Genomic DNA, 20,781 nt, shown 5'->3' with positions numbered 1-20,781 from the left:
AGCAGCAAGAATGTTAACATATCCCAACTATTAAAAACTCAATAGCAGCAAGATCACACTCATATTCCCATCCTCCACTACATATACACTAGGGTCTTAAAAGAAGCAACTGCAGGAATAGTGGATGCATTGGTTGTAATCTTCCAAAATTCCTTAGATTCTGAAAAGGTCCCAGTGGATTGGAAAGCCACAAATGTAACACCCCTATTCAAGAAAGGAGGGAGACAGAAAACAGGAAATTAAAGGCCAATTACTTTGGAAATATGCTGGAAAACAAATTCATTAGAGCTCATTGAGAATGTAACAAGCAGGGTTGTATTTGGATTTCTAAAAGGCAGAGAGTAAGATGATAAAAGCTCATGGTGTCGGGGGGTGGCATTGGGGTGGATATATTGGCACGGATAGAGGATTGGCTAACAGTAAACAGAGTTGGATAAATGGATCATTTTCAGGTTGGCCAATTGTAACAAATGGGGATAGGGCTCAGTGCTGGGGTCTCACCTATTTTTAATTTATATTGATGACTTGGATGAAGGGACAGAGTGCATTTTAACCAAATTTGCTAATGATACAAAGATAGATAGGGCTTGGGCTAAGTAGCCAAGTAGTTACGGTACTGGGCTTGTAACCCCAAGATCAAGAGTTCAAATCTCACAATGGCAAACTATGAAACAATCAAGAGTTCAGATTTAAAAGATTATCAGGAGTTCAAATCTCACAATGCCAAACTATGAAACAATGTAACTTCATCTGAATAAGAACAGATGGAATCATGTTTGTACTTGAAAGATTTACAAAGATAGATAGGAAAGCAAGTTGTCAGGAGTCACAAAAAAGGCTGAATTTTGTCTTCAATTTGGGAAGCATGAGTTGGGCATATTCCAAGCTACAAAAGCCAGTGCATTCACCTGGCATTTTGATCTTCGAGAGTTGGGTGTGGGCTGGGGTTTGGGTTGCCATCTCTTGAAGCAGGCCTGAGATGGCAACAGAAGTAAGCGGATGCTGAGGCCAGGTAGTTAGAAGGTCTACCTCCATTTAACGGGACATCAGGCCAGTTCTATTAATAGTTGTTAGGCCTTCCAGCCCTCACTGCCACTGCTCCATGACCCCTCGCCCAGCCTCTATGCTCCCACCATACTGTCTCTCATCTTTTTTGTCTTTCAGTGTAATGCACTTACCCATTGCCCTGGCGACAGGCTTTGTTTTTTAACAGAATATCTTCAATCACCTGCATGAGAGTTATGCTGATCTGACACTGATAGATTCTGGAAGACAAGCATGTATATATGTGAGTAAACTTTCCTGTATAAATTTAATTTGAGCATTATTTTGAAATTTGGTCAAGAAAATCATTGAGTTAGGTAACAGAGAGGGTTGATGAATTGATGTATATGGACTTCCAAAAAGTGACACATAACAGACTTGCCAGCAAAGTTAAGGTCCATATAAAACACCATAGCAGGGTCCATGTAAAACATCATAGCAGCATTGATACAAAGTTGACAGGAAATAGCATAGTGGTCAATGGTTGTTTTTTGGACTGGAGAAAGATATATATAATCGTCTTTGCCAAGGGTTGGTACTAGGACCATTGCTTTTTTGATCTATATTAATGACCTAGATTTAGGTGCACAAAGTTTCAAAATTTGCAGATGACACAAAACTTGAAAGTGTTCTGTTCTGTGAGGAGGATGGTGCTGGACTTCAAGAGGACATAGACAAACTGGTGGAATGGGAAGACACATGCAGATGAAATGTAATACAGAGAGATGCAAAGTGATACATGATAAAAATGAGGAGAGGCAATCTAAATTTAAAGTTGCAATTCTAAAGTATGTGTACAAACTCCGCCCCATCAATTACCACCCCATCAGTCTACTCTTGATCATCAGCAAAGTAATGGAAGGGGTCATTGACAGCGCTATCAAGTGGCACTTGCTCAACAAGAGGAGAATGTGAGAGGAAGACTCCGGGACAGGCTGTCAGCAGTACCTATAGGAGAATGCGAGAGGAAGACCCCAGGTCAAGCAGTAAGCAACAGCTGCAGGAGAGTGCGAAGGAAGGACCCTGGGACAGGCAGTCAGTAGCACCTAGAGGAGAGTGTGACAGGAGGACGCTGGGACAGGAAGTCAGCAGCACCTAGAGGAGAATGCGACAGGAGGACGCTGGGACAGGCAGTCAGCAGCACCTAAAGGAGAGTGCAAGAGGAGGACCCCCGGACCAACAGTCAGCAGCACTTAGAGCAGAGTGTGAGGGGAGGATCCTGGGACAGCCAGGCGGCAGCACCTAGAGGAAAGTGCAAGAGGGGTCTCCTGGACTGGCAGTCAGCAGCACCTAAAGGAGAGTGTGAGAGGAGGAGCCCAGGATAAGCACTCAGCAGCACCTAGAGGAGAGTGCGAGAGGAGGAGCCCAGGATAAGCACTCAGCAGCACCTAGAGGAGAGTGTGAGAGGAGGACCCTGGGACAGACAGTCAGCAGCACCTACAGCAGAGTGTGAGAGGAGGACCCTGGGACAGACAGTCAGCAGCACCTGGAGGAGAATGTGAGAGGAGGACCCCTGGACTCGCAGTCAGCAGCAGCTAGAGGAGAGTGTGAGAGGAGGACCTTGGGACAGGCAGTTAGTAGCATCTAGAGGAGAGTGCGAGAGGAGGTCCCCGGGACAGGGGAGTCAGCAGCACCTAGAGGAAAGTGCAAAAGTGGGACCCCGGAAAAAGCAGTCAGTAGCATCTAGAGGAGAATGAGAGAGGAGGACCCCAAGCCAGCTAGTCAGCAGCACCTAACACCTAACATCACAGGAGAAACATAAGTTTATTGGTTGTCAAAAAAGGGAGGAAACTGAGTAAATCCCCGCCGGAGCCGCATGTGAAGACTCGAAGCCACAAGTGAACACCCTCAGCCTCGGATAAAGACAGAATTAGAGGTAAATTCAACTGGGACTACGCCAGAAGAGGGAATTAATGAGCAGATTTGGCCCTGGACACTAGGCCTGAGCTCCTCCTTCCATCAACCTCAGGCCAGTTTCAGCTGGGTATAAAGAGCGAGACTTCAGCGAGGAGAGCGGGGCATGAGTGGAGCAGCCAGGAATCTGAAAACAGCATGAGAGGAGAGGCAGTCTGGTGTGTGAAAACAGAGCAAGTGGAGAGGCAGAGTGAGTGAGGACCTGGAGGCAGTAAGCATCACCTAGAAGAGTGAGTGAAAAGAGGGCCCAGAGACAGCAATCACCACCTAGAAGAGCGGATGAGGATCTGGAGACAGGAATCACCACCTGCTGGTTACTGCCGGAATGGCACAACTAAGGCCAACAGTGAGATCGCGAGGCCGCCACTGTTCTTTCTGAATTCCTGGAAGAGAGGTCCCGTGGGAAGGAGAAAAAAAGACATTAGGAGTATGTGTGTCTAGGCCCACACAGCAGAGCCTGGTCTCCGGTCGTCTCGGACCTCCTGGCCACTGGACCAAGGCCTTGCTCCGAGAAGCCTGTGTAGTAGCTGGTGTGCAACAGCCACCCCATGTTAAAAGAAATCACACACAGACATCTTCCGCCCCCTTAAAATAAATTTCGGGACCTGGGACATAAAGACCTTCATGGACAACTCCAGCAGCAACAGACCAGAATGGCGTACAGTTGTCATTGCCTAGGAGTTCAGATGTTTCGACATTGACATCGCCACTCTAAGAGAGACCTGGTGGGCATGGGAAGGCCAGCTCAAGAAACAAGGTGGCGGTTACACCTTCTTCTGGAAAGGTAAACAGGAGGCTCCCAAGGTATGGAAAGTGGCCCATGTTGTCCAAGGCCTCATCGTGGATTTTGAAACTGGGGGGGCAGTGCGGTGTGGAGGGGCAGGTTGGTAAAGGACCTTCGTCAATGGATGTTTAGTGTAAGGCCCATGAGCTTGTACACCTTGGTGTTGATGATGGCTTGGATCTTGGCCTCTGAGTGTGCGCAGACACAAGCATCATCTGCATATTCTACTTCAAAGACAGAGGATGGGACAACCTTGGACCTGGCTTGCAAATGGCGGAGGTTGAACATGTTCCTTGTTCTGTGGTTTAGCTCCACTCCAGCAGGGAGCTTGCTGAGGGTGAGCTGGAGCATTGCGTCAAGGAAGATCGAGAACAGCAACTCAGCAATAACCTGCTCAATGATGTTCAGTTTGGGTTCTACTGGGCCACTCAGCTTCAGACCTCATTACAGCCGTAGTCCAAGCATGGACAAAAATATGAACTTAAGAGGGGAGATGAGAGTGACTGCAATTGGCATCAAGGCAGCATTTGACCGAGTGTAGCATCAAGGAGCCCTAGCAAAATTGAAGTCAATGGAAATTAGGGGTGTTATAGACAGTAGGGGGATTAATTTAAACAGCCCTGATTTCTCCTCTCACTACCTGTCTGTAAACAGAAAGGTGTTTTTGATATCTGATTTCCTCCTTTAAAAGTGGTGGCGTAGTTTCCTCAACCCTCCAGTTCGGGGGAATCCTGTATTAATAACCTTGCAGCAAACTCGAGATAAGGTAACATAAGAGAGTTGTTTTTTTTTACACACACACACACACACACACACACACACACACACACACAAATACAGAAAGGGATATAGCAAGTCCACCCCTTTTGCATTGATACAATAAAGGAAGGATAAGGGAAAGAAAGGGATACAGGGCAAGCCCAGAATCAAAAGTCCAATGGTGTATTTCTTCAGAGGTTAGTGGCTGAAACTGCTACAGGGTGATCCATCTTCCCAGAAGTGATGAATTGCCCTGTGGAAGAAGGCATGTGGAGATGAATGAGTCTTATAGGCACAGATACAGGAGTTCCGATGTTCCAGTAGTACACAGTGTAGATGAGGGCCAAGCAATGTACCAGGACAGATATCTTTCTGCTGCTACCTGTTAGATGGTAAAATGGTGGACTGTCTGCGCTCAGTTCCAAATGGCAATATTACGGGATCTAGCAACTTGGGGGATGTCATGTGACATACCTCCCACTCCTTCTCCTGAGTGTTGGAAAAAGGGCATATTTTTCCAGGTCTGGAATCTTGAGAGGTTTGGTAGGTGAGTTAGGGTCCCTTTGCCTTTTGCAGACATACTGTCTCCATTGGCCAGAGCTCTGCCTTAGGAATGTAAAGTGTGTTGGTGCATTTCTATGGAATTTGATTTTCTGCCATCGCTAGGACATTAGCACCTCTTTAAAGATAACAAGTTCCATGCTGGTTTTCTGAAAGCTAGGAATTCTGCTGGTAAGAGTCATGGCTTGTCAGGCTTGTTAATTTTAAAATAAAATAATAATGTCATACAGTAGCCAGGTTGATGTAGATATACTTTTTCCTTTCCATCTTCTGGATGGGATAGGGGGAAAGCTCTCCACTGGTTGGAGTCATACTTAGCTCAAAGGAAGATGGTTGTGGCTGTTGGAGTTCAATCATCTCAGTCACGGGTACATCATGAAGGAGTTCCTCAGGCCCAGCCATCTTCAGCTGCTTCATCAATGATCTCCCCTCAACATAAGGTCAGAAATGGGGATGTTCCCTCCTGGTTGCACCACGTTCAGCATTATTCGCAATTCCTCAGATACTGAACCAGTCCATGCCCATATGCAGCAAGACCATGACAACATTCAGGCTTGGGCTGAGAAGTGACAATTAGCAGTCCTGCCAGACAAGTGCCAGGTAATGACCATCTTCAACAAGAGTGGATTGAGTGGACATGGGGAAGATGCTTCCACTAGTAGGAGAGACTAGGACCTGAGGGCACAGCCTCAGAGTAAAGGGAAGACCTTTTAGAACAGAGATGAGGAGAAACTTCTTTAGCCAGAGAGTGGTGAACCATGGAATTCATTGCCACAGAAGGCTGTGGAGGCCAGGTCATTGAGTGTATTTAAGACCGAAATAGATAGGTTCTTGAATGGTAAGGGGATCAAAGGTTATAGGGAGAAGGCGGGAGAATGGGATTGAGAAACATATCAGCCATGATGGAATGGCGGAGCAGACTTGATGGGCCGAATGGCCTAATTTCTGCTCCTTTGTCTTATGGTCTAAGAGAGAATCTAACCATCTCCCCTTGAAATTCAATAGCATTGCCATCACTGAATCCCCACTATCAAGATCGTTGGGGTTACCATTGACCAGAAACTGAAGTGGATCAGCCATATAATTACTGCGGCTACAAGTGAAGATCAGAGGCTGGGAATTCTGCAGAGATTAACTCACCACCTGACTCCTCGAAGCCTGTCCACCATCTACAAGCGCATGTCAGGAGTGTGATGGAATGCTCCCCACTTGCCTGGATGAGTGCAGCTCCAACAACACTCAAGAAGTTCGACATTATCCAGGAAAAAGCAGCCCGCTTGATTGGCAATCCATCCACCATCTTCAACATCCACTCCCTTCACCACCGATGCGCAGTAGCAGCAGTGTGTACCATCTACAAGGTCCACTGCAGGAATTCACCAAAGCTCCTTTGACAGCACCTTCCAAACCCACGAGCTCTACCACCTAGGAGGATAAGGGCAGCAGATAGATGGGAACAACACTACCTGCAGGTTCCCCTCCAAGCCACACACCATCTTGACTTGGAAATATATCACTGTTCCTTCACTGTTGCTGGATCAAAATCCTGGAGCTCCCACCCTAACAGTACTGTGGGTGTACTGGTGCCACATGGACTGCAGTAATCCAAGAAGTCAATTCACTTCCACCTTCTCAAGGGCTATTAGAGATGGGCAATAAATGCTGGCCCAGCCCGCAATGTCCACAACCCGTGAATGAATTTAAAAAACACAGCTTCAGATGCACTTCAGTCAGAAATTCAATGAAAAGTGTGTGATTTTTCAGTTATGCTTACTGTCTGTCTAATTTTCACCCTTCTGACCCGTGTGATTTTCAATCCAAATTGATTTTTTTAAACTCTTAAAACGTGAAGAAAAATTTCACAGGAAATAAAAAACAACTTACAGCAAATGATGAAAATTTAGGAATAGGTGAATTGCCCCATGAGGGCAAAGCATTTGTCCACTAGTGAGAATAGGAAACTGATGGAATCGCTCGTGGCTTCTAATTTTTTCATGAATATCACAACATTCTCCCCAACCCCTATCCTAGTGAGTGAGGTTACAATTAGGCACTGTTTTTGCTGCTCTATTATAGAAAAAACATTAAAGACATAGAGAATTTACAGAAGCAAAATACTGTGGATGCTGCAAATCTGAAATAAGAACAAAATATGCTGGAGATATTCAGCAGGTCAGACAGCAACTGTGGAGAAGAAGAGTTAATGCTTCAGATCAAAATCACCCTTCATCAGACTAATATTCACTACAAAGCCACGGACTCACACAGCTACCTTGACTACATTTTGTCACATCCTAGTTCATATTAGGTCGCCATCGTATCCTCCATCTCAGTCGCATTTGTTTTGACGATTCAACCTTCCACACCAGTACTTGTGCGTTCCTTTTTCCTCAACTGAGAATTCCCGCCCAGTATAGTTGACAGGACCCTCCAACATGTCCAATCCATTTTACACACTTCGCTCACCTCTTCCCCTCCCTACCAGAACCATGATAGAGTTCCCCTAGTCCTCACCTTCCAACCTACCAGCCCCCGTATTCAATGGACTATCCTCTGCCAGCTCCAGCATGAAGCCACCACCAAACACATCTTGTTTGTTCCCTCCGCAACACCTTAATCCACTCCTCAGCCACCCCTAATTCCCATTCCGTTGCCCCTGGCACCTTTTCATGTAAGTGCAGGAAATACAACACCTCTTCTTTCACTTCCTGCCTTCACACTGTCTAAAGCCCAAACACTCCTCCCAAGTGAAACAGTGATTTAGACCATAAGACATAGGAGCAGAAGTAGGCCATTCAGCCTATCAAGTCTGCTCCACCATTCATTGAGATTATGGTTGATCTGATAATCATAAATTCCACTTTCCTGCCTTTTCCCCATAACTCGTGAGTCCCTTACTGATTAAAAATCTGTCTATCTCAGCCGTGAATATACTTAACGATCCAGCCTCTACAGCCTTCTAAGAGAAGACATTTCTCCTCATCTCTGTCTTAAATGGGTGACGCCTTACTCTGAGATTATGCCCTCTGGTCCGAGACTCTCCCACAAGGGGAAACAACCCCTCAACATCTACCCTGTCAAGCCCCCTAAGAATTTTATATGTTTCAATTCTCATTCTTCTAAACTCCAATGAGTATAGGCCCAAACTACTCAGCCTCTCCTTATAAGAAAATCCATTGATGCCCGGATTAACCTAGTGAACCTTCTCTGGGCTGCCTCTAATGCCAGTATATCTTTCCTTAGATAAGGGGACCCAACTGTTCACAGTATTCTACATGTGGTCTAACTAGTTCCTTGCATAGTTTTAGCAAGACTTCCCTATTTTTATACTCCATTCCCTTTGAAATAAAGGCCAATGTTCCATTTGCCTTCCCTATTAACTACTGAATCTCTATGCTAGCTTTTTGTGATTCATGCACGAGGACCCCCAAATCCCTCTGTGCTGCAGCTTTTTGCCATCTGTCTCCATTTAAATAATATTCAGCTCCTCTATTCTTCCCGCCAATGTGCATAACCTCACATTTTCCCACATTATATTCCATCTGCCAATTTCTTGCCCACTCACTTAACTTGTCTATATCCCTCTGTAGACCCTTTGTGTTATTCTGACCACTTGCCTCCCCACCGATTTTTGTGTCATCCAGAAAATTGGCAATATTACATTCACTTCCCGCATCCAAGTCATTAATATATATTGTAAATAACTGAGGCCCTAGCACTGATCCCTGTGGCACTCCACTAGTTACGGGTTTCCATCCTGAAAATGCCCCCCTTATCCCAACTCTCTGTCTCCTATTAGTTAGCCAATCCTCTATCCATGCTAATATATTACTCCCAGCACCTTGGGCTCTTATCTTATTAAGAAGTCTTACGTGCAGTACCTTATCGAACACCTTTTGGAAATCCAAATATATTAAGTCTACTGGTTCCTCTTTATCTATTTATTTGTACTTCTTTTAAGTTCGTCTACTGTACTCACTGTTCATGATGTGGTCTCATCTACAATGGGGAAACCAAATGCAGAACAGGTGACTGATTTGTGAAACACCTCCTTTCAGTCCACAAGCATGACCCTGAGCTTCTGGTTGCTTGCCATTTTAGTTCTTCACCTTGTTTCCACACTGATCTTTCTGTCCTTGGCCTGCTACAGTGTTGCAGTGAGGCTCAATGCACTCTACAGCCTTCTGGACTCAATATCGACTTCAATAACTTTAGATCATAACCTATTGGTGGAATTTTATGTGTCCACTGGCATCAGATGTGTTTGGTGGCGTAAGTAGGCAATATGGCAAGAAGGTCAAAAATCAGTTTCACAACGTCATAAAACCAGTTTGCAATCGTCCACTCTGCCTGTCAATGGCAGGCTGCGTTTCCCAGCTTTGAACCTTGATAACCTCATTGTAATACATCTGCATATCGTTATAAGCCGAGCTGGCCGGAAACGTCTCCCGCACTCTGGTTCATCTGAGCACGTCAGCATGATTGCCTGCTGAAATGTTTCACAATAGTATATATAAGATGTGCACTTGGTGGCTGCACTTCGAGGGGAACTCGGAGGTGAGTGCACAGTAATGTTGCACAGTGCTCGCGAGGGTCTGGCCGGCACAGGCATGATGGGTTGAATGGCCTCTTTCTGTGCCGTAACTTTTCTATGGTCACCTGTTAGACTTCGAGGTTGAGGTGCCATGTGTTCAGGCAAGGGCAGAGGCAAGTCGCTTTTTCTTGGCTGGCTGACAGTGCAGTGCCGAGGCAAGGGCTACACTGTAATTGAGGTGACTTGTGGGGAGAGACCAAGGGTTGGACTGCGGTTGATGGTAGTGCACAAGCATGCGCGGGGTGTGGGGGGAGGGAAGCAGTCTTTCAGTAGGGAAACTTTGTATGAAGTGGCCATTCCTCCACAGCTGAGACAGTTCAGAAGCAGCCACATTGACATGCTCGGAGTCGGGCCTCTAGTTTATCTGCCCACTCAATCAACACAGAGGCATGGAAGTGCCACCAAGTGATCCAGTGCATTTCATCCCTCAGGCACAGACTGCAAACTAATGAGTGTTTTAGTGGACTGGAGAACAGTTGGACGACTGTGCACGTTGTACAATCTCCTCGCTAAAGCTGGCCACGGAGCAGTCACGGGTGGAGGTGCTCACAGCTTCTTGCAATGTCAGCATCCCGGTTTGGACCAGTCTCCCCCATGGTCCAAGCTAACAGTGCAGCCTTGCAGTGTGGGTTCAGAGAATGCCTGCACCTGAGCTGAGAGCACAGCATGCAGTCCAAAGGGCAAAGCTACTGCCAATTGGTCAGGTGGAGTGGGGCGGAGGTGGGTGGGGTCTTGGGCAGCCATGCAGTGCCTTAATCTCTGGCCATCCAAGTGGTGACCAGCGCTCTCTGGAATGCATTAAGGGGCCTTCAGACTTAACCAAGAAAGATTCTTAGAACACCAAGCTAACTCACACATCTCTCTTTTATCCTGCAGGAGGAGTATACCAGGAGCATGGAGTCTGGTGACCTAGCTGTATGCCCCCTGGCTTACAGACAGCAGAGCTGAAGAAGAAGAGGGTGACGGAGGCGCCTGAGGAAGGAGCAGCACCCTTAGGAAGAAGGGGCGGCTGGAACTCCTGTGCACATTGCTGAGTAGCCACAGTGAGCCATCGTTGGTCAGCGCCTAGCTAGACCAAGAGTCTATAGACACCACCTTTCATTCCTGCAGATGTCCGAGAAGCAGTGTCACCAAAGACTGAGCATGTCTAGGGAACTGTTCTGTCACATCTTTAGCTACTGTAGGATTTGGCACCATGGGGACACGGAGAGCATCCACTGTGCATGGCTGTGAAAGTGACCACGGTGCTTTATTTCCACTCCAGCAGCTTCTTTCAGGGCTTCACAGGTGGCCTCTGTGGGATCTCACAAGCTTCTACCCACAAATGCATCCATGAGGCCACGGATGTCACCTTCACGAAGGCACACAACTCTGTGCATTTTGTCTGGGACCAGGAGAGCCAGGATGCACGAGCGATTGGATTTGCCCCATGTTTCCCACAGTGCAAGGTGCCATCGACTGCATTCACATGGCACTCAGATCTCCATCACAACAAGCGGTCAACTACATCAACTACAAGGGCTTCCATTCTCTGAATGTTCAGCTGGTGTGCGACCATCAGAAACGCATCCTGCAGGTCTGCGACGATTTCCAAGGAGTGTCCATGACTCCTACATCCTTAGTAGGTCATAGATCCTTGATGTCTTCCAGGGTCCAAAGAAGCTGCAGGGTTGGCTCCTTGGGGACAAGGGTTACCCACAGAGGACGTGGCTGATGACACGCGTGTGGCGGCCTCAGGCTGCAGCAGAGCGAAGGTATAACAAGGCTCAAGCAGTAACTGGCAACTTGGTGGAGCAAACCATAGGGATGCTGAAAATGAGGTTCTGGTGCCTGGACCAGACTGGTGGAGCCCTGTAATATAGATAACAGAAGGTGTCACGCATCGTTGTTGCCTGCTGTGCCGTTTACAATCTTGTGCTGCAATGGGGAAAGGAGCTGGCTGAGGAGGATGTCGACGGAGATATGTGTAAGGAGGTCCTCGAAGGAGATGATGACGGCAATGAAGCCATCTCACAGGCCAGATGAGGTTGGCACGCTTGGGAGGCCTCATAACGGCTAGATTTGTGGAGGATGATGACGACATGCAGTGAAGAGACACCATAAGCTCCTCATGTCGCATCTGTGAATATTTGACTCCAATCTGGCTTAATACAGTGCACATAACCTCTGTGACAAGGCTCCTGTCAGTGGAGCCCCTAATAGTTGTTTGATTCCAGGAGGATGATGATGACTTGCATTGAAGATCTTATGGGGAGACAGTGGCATAGAGGTATTGTCACGGGACTAGTATTCCAGAGATCCAGTGTAATGCTCTAGGGGCATGGGTTCAAATCCCACCATGGCAGATAGTGAAATTTGACTGAATTAAAAATCCACAATTAAAAGTCTGATGATGATCCTGAAGCCATTGTTGTAAAAGCCCATCTGGTTCATTAATGTCCTTTAGGGAAGGAAATCTGCTGTCCTTACCTGGTCTGGCCTACATGTGACACCCGACCCACAGCAATGTTGTTGACTCTTAACTGCCCTCCAAATGAGGGTAATTAGGAATGGTTAATAAAGGTTGGCCTAACCAGTGATGTCCACATCCCATGACCAAAAAAAAACATAGTGGAGAATTTTCCCCATGTTGGGGGGCATGTGTGGAGGCAGGAATAGACCCGATCAGCACCCCCGATTGGGTCTGTACCGCCATTTTACATGATGTGTGCCCGGAGGCACTAAGCGCTCCCTGTGCGGGCGGGGTTCCCTGAGTTGGGGCCTGCACCTCTGTGCCTCAGGGGGATTTCTGCACTCTACTGCACACGTGCACGAAAGAGTGCAGGCCCCAACTCAGGGAACCCCGCCAACACAGGGAGCGCTCGGCACATCTGGGTGCACATCATGTAAAATTAGGGAGATTAGTTTAAGTTTTAAAAATTTAAATAAAGAAAAGAAAAATTTTAAGACATGTCCCCACATGTGACAGTGTCACATGAGCTGGGACATGTCAATGAATTTTTATAAAAATTTTTATTCAATTTACAAACACTTCATGAAACCTCATCCCACCCGTGGATGAGGTTCCGTGAAAAATGCAAAGGCCGCCTGGGCTCTTCGCCTGCCCCCCAACCTTAAGGTTGGACAGGCAGCTCAGTTTATTAGTTTAATTGACATTTAAATGGCCTTAATAGGCCTTTGACAGTTCGGTGGGAACACAGTCGACTTGGGTGTGCGCCCGCTGAACTGAAAATCTAAATGATGCGTGGTGATGTTGGGACACCCACCCGATGTCACCGCACATCATTTTACGTGTCAGCGAGCGGCCCTGCCCCCGCTCGCCAATCCAAAAATTCTGGCCGTAGCCACCATGAATGTCTGACCGAAGGCTGCTCCCTTGTGCTCTGTGATCAGGGTCATATCATGGAGATGCAGCCATGAAACTTTACATGCACCTGATCCTTTGTCAGCCTTCAGCACCTGAGCCCTTCAGGAGCACACCCCCACCAGTCACAGATGCTGACAAAGTGTGGGCCAGCCCCACCTTAAAGGTGCTGGGAGCATTCTGAGAGAATGATAGAACTCTGTGATGCCTGCCCACAACATTCTGGCAGCAATGACCAGCACCACCAAGGTGCAGGCATCAGTAATGTGCCCAGTGAGTGTGAAGCTGGACCATCACTGTGGTCTGAAGGCTGCACAGAACACAGGAAAGGGGCCCTCGACTGAGATACCTGCCTTTGTCTTGTGCAGGTACCAAGGTTTCATAGACATGAACACTGCTCATCAGAACAAGGAGCCATAGGCAGGGGGACATTCTTGGCAGTTTATTTACAATATTGAACATTATTCGCAAATGAATAATACTCATGCCCAGGCTGTGCAACTACGTCTTCTTAACCTTCCTAACCCTGACACTGCATCTTGGTGCTCCCTTGACATTGACAGTGGAGGTGGAAGCAGCCTGCTGACCTTGACAGGCATCCTCTGGAGAGATGGTCTGGAGAGCCCCGGCCTGCTTTCAGGGTCCTGTTATGTGGTACCCTCCTCTGCCTGTGGTGCTCAAGATGCCGGGGTCACAGGAAGAAGGGATTCTGATGGGCTCAACACACCCGTGTGGATGGCCCCAGGGTGTGTACCTGCTGATCCTCCTCCCTATAGGTGCCCGAGGGCCCCAGGCTGACTCCTTGAGGAGAAGGGGTAGCTGGAGTGAGATCAAACTGCCCCGCACCCCTCTTGCGTACACTCTGTTGGAGGCCAACTATGCCATCAATGATGGAGTTCAGCCCACACAGCAGTGCAGGACCGATGTCTTGGACCAAGGTCTCCATGGCAGCTGCCATCCTACCAGATTTGACTTCGGTGCATTAGTATGCTGGCGCTTTCACTTCTGACTGAAGTGGACAGACTCCTCCATCATGCCTTGCAATCTGAGGAGTGCAGCAGACATCCCTTTCTGATGTTCCCGAGTTTGCCTTTGCACCTCCAGCAACTGAGACACGATCAAGTTCAGAGGCTCGTCATCTGACTCAGACTCAGCAAATTTCTGGCCTCCAGCAGTCTTCAGCCTTCAGCGGTCTGGAAACCTGGGAAGTGCCTGCCGCTGTCTGCAGTGGATCAGACAGTGTGATGCGCTCACCAAATTGTGATCCCGAGGCTACTCCAAAGCTAGATCACGCCGAGGTGTGTGTCTCTGCACTGGTGGAGGGTGTGGGTGAGTGCTATGATGCATCATCAATGAAGGTCCGTTCATATTCCTCTTCACAGGTTTCTCAGGGGCTTGATTGGAGATCCTGGGTCATGGACTCTGTCGGCTGTTTCCCAAATGTGCCTGCGGAAGCAAGGAGAGATAATTAGTGCATGGCGGGGGACTGCGGAATGGGACACATCAGTCACGGTATGGTTGTCTGATGGATGTTGCACTACTGGATCCTCACTTGGTAGAGTACCACCAACCTCACTGTCAGCACAGGACTGGTCCAGATCGTCGCTGGCCGGCTGGATGGCTCTGTTTTCAAAGTCCGCCAATCCACAAGCTCTCTCTTTTGTTATGTTCCAGCTTGTCCTGCATAAATAGAAATAGAGAGAGTGTCAGCAGGACGCCTGCCAGACCAGATGATAAGTATGCCTGGCATGTGTGAGTGGTGAGTAGTCCCATGGACGGGATGAGGACAATGATGGTGTGTGTGAGAGAGTGAATGGTGACGTCCCTTGAACTGGCAGTGAGTGAGGGCCCTGTGGATGCATGATGGGTTGGTGAGTGTGTGAGTTGAGAGTGATGAGAAGAGTGAGTTACCCTGGCAGAATGGAGGGGATAATTCATCCTGTTGCGGTACTGGGTGGCTGCCCTCTTTTGCAGGGCATTGGCGCTGACCATCGCTGCCACCGCCTCCCATATTGATGTTGCTGCCCCTTCTCCAGTCACTGTGAAGGTAGTGAACATCAAGGCGGGTCTCCACTGTGTCCAAAAGGTGCTTGAAGGATGCATCATTAAATCAAGGGGTTGCAGACTTCTTGCATTTCGGAGCCATGTCTTCTGTGCAGCAGTCCTGGGCTGGAAGCACTGAGAGATGTCTGGTCAGCTGGGCGTTAAATATGGTGCCTGGTTTGATGAAGCAGCGAGGTGATGGCGTGGCGGGCGAATGAGAGCCCATCCGCAACCGAAATGGCGTTTTTCCCGGGAAATCATTATTAATGAGGCGGGATTGGGATGATATGACATGAAAAGCTGCCAATGTGGCCGATGGGTGAAATGTCCTTTTCCTCGCCCCCGACCGGACTTAGTGCAAATCTGGAACGATTCTGCCCTTTGTTTCCATCTTCTTCCATGTGATTTTTTTCCCATTATTTTGTTTTGTTGTGTTGGTCTTGCCTTTTTTCTTTCTTTACCCATTTGTGTTGCATTCAGATGGTTGCCCTGCAGCCATTCACACCTCATTTGGACACAACCTTTGTTCCTTTATTATACTCATTACCACTCTCTTAAACTGTTGCATTTCCACTGTCTTCCACACTATCACAGGGCTTCTCTTTGGTTCTTCCTGCACCCACACCCCCAACTCCTCCACCCACTTACACTGATTTTAAAAACTGTTACATTTCTGTCCTTATTCAGTTTTGATGAAAGGTCATCTCAACCTGAAATGTTAACTCTGTTTTTCTCCACACATGCTGCCTGACGTGCTGACTATTTCCAGCATTTCTTTTAATCAGAGAGCTTACATGGGATGATATTTGAGGATGTGAAACTCTGGTCATGAGGAGACACTTGAAGCAAATAGGGAGAGAACAGGGCCAACATATTCCAGTAAAGACAAAGGGTGGGACCAACAAATCCAGGGAACCCTGGATGTCGAGGGACATACAGGATTGGATAAAGAGAAAAAGGGAGGCTTATGGCAGATCCTGAGGGCTCAAAACAGCGGAAGCTACTAGAGGAGTATAGAATGTGTGGGGGGAGTGGGGGGGGGATCTTAAAAAGGAAATTAGGAGAGCAAAAAGGGGGCATGGAAAAACATTGGCAGGTAAAATAAAGGAAAATCCAAAGTTATTTTACAAGTACATTAAGAGTAAGAGGATAACTAGGGAAAGAGTAGGGCCCATTAAGGGCCATAGTGGTAATTTGTGTGTGGTGCCAGAAGACGTAGTTCGGGTTCTAAGGAATACTTTGTGTCGGTGTTCATAAGTGAGAGGGACAACATGGGTATGCAAGTCAAGCAGAAGGACTATGATATAATTGAAGAAATTAGCATTAAAAGGGAGGAGGTTCTAAGTGGCCTGGCAGGCTTAAAAGTAGATAAATCTCCAGGCCCAGGAGAAATGTATCCCAGGCTGGGCAAGGGAGGAGTTAGCAGGGGCGCTGGCAATAATTTTCAATGCCTCCCTGGCCAAAGGAAAGGTGCCAGAGGACTGGAGGACATCCAATGTGTGACCGTTATTCAAGAAGGGAGGAAGAGATAAACCAGGGAACTACAGGCCAGTCAGTCTAACTTCAGTGGTGGGAAAACTATTGGAAGCAATTCTGAGGGACAGAATTAATCTACACTTGGAGAGGTAGGGATTAATCAAGGACAGTCAGTGTGGTTTTGTTAAGGGGAGGTCATGTCTGACCAATTTGATTGAATTTTTCGAAGAGGTGACCAGGTGTGTAGATGAGGGCAATGCATTTGACGTAGCCTACTTGGACTTCAGCAAGGCTTTTGATAAGGTCCCACATGGGAGACTGATAACGAAGGTAAGAGCCCATGGGATCCAAGGCAATTTGGAAAATTGGATCCAGAATTGGCTGAGTGGCAGGAAGCAGAGGGTGATGGTCGAGGGGTGTTTTTGTGACTGGATGCCTGTGTCAAGTGGGGTTCCACAGGGATCGGTGTTGGGTTCCTTGCTGTTTGTGGTATATATAAACAATTTAGAATTGAATGTAGGAGGGCTGATCAGTGACACGAAAATTGGTGGGGTGGGAAATAGTGAGGAGGATAGCCTTAAATTACAGGAGGATATAGACGGGCTGGTCAGATGGGCTGATCAGTGGCAAATGGAATTTAATCCAGATAAGTGTGAGATGATGCACTTGGGCAGGACAAACAAGGCACAAGAATACACAATGAATGATAGGACCCTGGCAAGTATCAAGGATCAGAGGGACCTTGGTGTGCATGTCCACCGGTCCCTTAAGGTCGCAGGACAGGTAGATAAGCTGGTTAAGAAGGCATATGGGATACTTGCCTTTATTAGCCGAGGCATAGAATATAAGAGCAGGGAGGTTATGCTGGAACAAATGAGACGCTGGTTAGGCCACAGCTAGAGTATTGCGTGCAGTTCTAGAATCCACAATTTTGGAAGGATGTGATTGCACTACAGAGAGTGCAGAGGAGGTTTACCAGGATGTTGCCTGGGCTGGAGAGTTTTAATTGTGAGGAGAGATTGGATAGACTGGGGTTATTTTCCCTGGAGCAGAGGATATGGAGGGGGGGACAAGATCGAGGTGTATAAAGTTATGAAGGGCATAGATAGGGTAGACAGGAAGGAACTTTTCCCCTTGGTGGAGGGATCAGTAACCAGAGGGCATAGATTTAAGGTAAGGGGCAGGAGGTTTAGAGGGGATGTGAGGAAGAGTTTTTTCACCCAGAGGGTGGTGGGAATCTGGAACTCACTGCCTGAAAAGGTGGTAGAGGCATATACTGTCATAACAATTAAGAAGTATTTGGATGTGCACTTGCAATGCCATGGCAGACAAGGCTATGGGCCGAGTGCTGGAAAATGGGATTAGAATAGTTAGGTACTTGTTTGTCCGGCGTGGACTCGATGGGCCAAAGGGCCTTTTTCTGTGCTGTAGATTTCTATGACTTTATGACTTGAGATATGAAAGAGAGAATGTTTTTGATAAATTTGAGTTTTTAAGGATGCAGCTAGTACAGTAGTTGAAAGAAAATGAGTGGTATGCTTGGATTTTCAAAAGGCATTTAACAAGTTGCCACACAAGAGTTTAATATGCAAGATAAGAGTTCGTGGAGCTGGGGGTAATATAATACCATGGATAGAGGATTGGTTAACGAGCAGGAAGCAGAGAGTAAAGATAAATGTGGCATTTTCAAATTGGCAGGCCATAACTCGGGGAGGTCATACAGAGGAGTGCTGAGGCCTCCGCTATTTACAATCTATATTAATGGCTTAGACAAAGAGACCAAGAGCAATTTATCTAAGTTTTCTGGCAATACAAAGCTAGATATGAATGTAATCTCTGAGGGAGTCACAAAGATATAGGCAGATGAAGTGATTCAGCAACAAGGTGGCAGAAGAAGTATAATGTGGGGAAATTTGATTGTTAGTAAGAACAGAAAAGCAGAATATTTTTTTAAAAAGGAGTGAAACTTCTAAATGTTGATGTTCAGAGAGGTTGGGGAGTACCTGCACAAGGAATCCAGAAAGTTAGCATGCAGGTACAACAAGCAATTAGGAAGACAAATTGCATGTTGGCCTTTGTTGTAGGGGTGATTGGAGTATAATTAAGTCTTGCTACAATTGTACAGGGCTTTGTTGAGACCACATTTGGAATACCATGTGCTGTTTGTGGCTCCATATTTACAGAAGGATATATTCTCATTGGAGGTGGAATAGCAAAGGTTCACTAGATTAGTTTGAGAATGTTTTTCCATGATGAGAGACTGAGTAATTTGGATCTATAATTTCTGGCGTTTAGAAGAATGAGAGATTATCTCATTGAAATATATAATATTTTGAAGGAGTGGACACCAAAATATTGTTACCCCCATCTGAGGAACCTAGAACATGTGGGCTCAGGATAAGGGGTCAATCATTTAGGATTGAGATGATGAAAAACTTCTTCACACAAAGGGTTGTGAATCTTTGGAATTCTCAATCCCAGAGGGTTGTGGATGCTGCATCATTGAATACATTTAAGGCTGAGATATACAGATTTTTGGTCTCAGCAAATCGAGAGATGTTGGAACAGGCAGAAAAGTGGAGTTGAAGCAGAAGATTGTATTGAATGGTGGATCAGGCTCGCAGGACTGTATAATTCATTCCTGCTCCCATTTCTTATATTCTTATTCTGGGACTATTTTCACTGGAGCAGAGAGTGAAAAAAGTAATTCAAAAGATTTTTAGAATAATGAAGGTCTATGGGAGAATGAACAGGGAAAGAACTCTAACTCAGCAATAATAAATGATCCCAAAGAAAATCAAGGGGAAAGGTTAGGAGAAATTTCTTTATATAGTTATCAGAATGTGGAATGCCTTTCCAGAGGGAATAATTGATAAAGTAAATTGTGTAGACATAGTAAAAACGAGTGAGATTGCAAGCTTCAGAGAAAATCACCTCTGTTAAAACACAGAAAGGTAAAAATAGACACAATTTTAAAAACTATGTAGCATAAATTGAGTTATACAGATTGATAATGGAGGTATTGTACTTACATTGCTTAATGATTGTGAGCACTTCGGACAGATGCAGTTGGGGGGGAAGAAATTTATTTTCTTTAGCGGGCACGAGGATCATAAATAAAAAGATGGAGCTCTGTCATTGTCTGAGTGACGTTCTCATGGTTCCTGAAATAGACAGATGACTTCCTGCTTTCTCTATTAATCATTTCACTCAAGTGAATGCTTTCTACTGAGTGCACCCACACCTCAAATAATGTATTTTTATCATGACGGTAACATTCAATATATTCAGAGCTCTCATAGCACAGATTTTACTCAACAATCAAAACGGAAAAAATGAGTCAGTGTGTGCTCTTATTCCCTTCCCTACTAACCATTGGTCTCTTTTGTCTTGCATATTGTTAGGGGAAAATTAAAAAAGCTAAAAGAGAACTGTAAGAATTTACTGAAGAACACTGAAAATCTCCAGGCAGCTATGGCTGCTAAGCATATTAAGAGTTGACAATTACCAGATGAACATTGCACAGCCTTGAGAGGCAGACTAGAGACACAAGAAAGGACATAGTTAGATTAGGTGTACTCCCCTCTCACATAGGGAAGGGGCAAATGGTTTAGTTTAGATATGGGAGGTACGAAGACAAAGAGGGGGCTTTGATGAAACACAAACCGCCTTGAGTTATGAGAATTGAGGTCTTTGCGTACGTGTTTTAATTTTGATTGGATAATATAATTGTGTATATACCCTTTAGAATAATTGGTTAGCAAAATCACATGTTTATGTACTCAATAGGATAGTTTTAATGTGGTACCTGTGTGTCAGTTACCGATTGGATGTATTCAAATGTACCAAATGTATTGTGATAAGAAAAAGTACAAAAGTAGTGAAATGTAATCAGTCTGGGAGCTGAGTCATTCTTAAGAATTTCTTGCATATGCTTGAATAAAACCGGTGAAAGGAAGCTTGAGTCTCTGTGGTCACTGTGTGATCGGGGATTGTAATTTCTCCTCTTCAACTGGCCTATGTGGTAGTTGCTGGATAGGAGGGAATACCCTCTTCACATATCTATTGTACTAGCTGACAATACTGAACCTAAGTTAGTGCTTCCTATATTGACGGATGTGCATCTTCCTATATTCCAAAATGGTTTCCTGACCCATTTTCTGATTTTTCATCCTTCCTTTCCTGAAGATGTTGGAGTAGATTTTCCATAGGTGTAAAATAATTTTAATTTTTCGAAAATCT

General features: G+C 46.1%; 1 protein-coding gene across 1 annotated transcript in view; it reads right to left on the bottom strand.

The window, feature by feature from the left end:
* LOC121287746 (NACHT, LRR and PYD domains-containing protein 3-like) overlaps positions 1-19,641 on the bottom strand; it is a 48,408-nt gene extending 28,767 nt beyond the window's left edge. Inside the window, exons 1-2 of the mRNA XM_041205640.1 lie at positions 19,572-19,641; positions 1,179-1,265 (exon numbers count right to left, since the gene is read on the bottom strand). Of these exons, the coding sequence (XP_041061574.1) occupies positions 1,179-1,182 (4 nt within the window). The 5' untranslated portion in view covers positions 1,183-1,265; positions 19,572-19,641. The remainder of the gene's footprint in view (positions 1-1,178; positions 1,266-19,571) is intronic.
* Between the last annotated feature and the right edge of the window lie 1,140 nt (positions 19,642-20,781).

Source organism: Carcharodon carcharias, chromosome 2 (assembly GCF_017639515.1).
Source record: "Carcharodon carcharias isolate sCarCar2 chromosome 2, sCarCar2.pri, whole genome shotgun sequence".
NCBI classification, from domain to species: Eukaryota; Metazoa; Chordata; class Chondrichthyes; order Lamniformes; family Lamnidae; genus Carcharodon; species Carcharodon carcharias.
The sequence above is the reverse complement of the archived record's forward strand: the minus strand, read 5'-3'. Positions and strand labels throughout refer to the sequence as shown.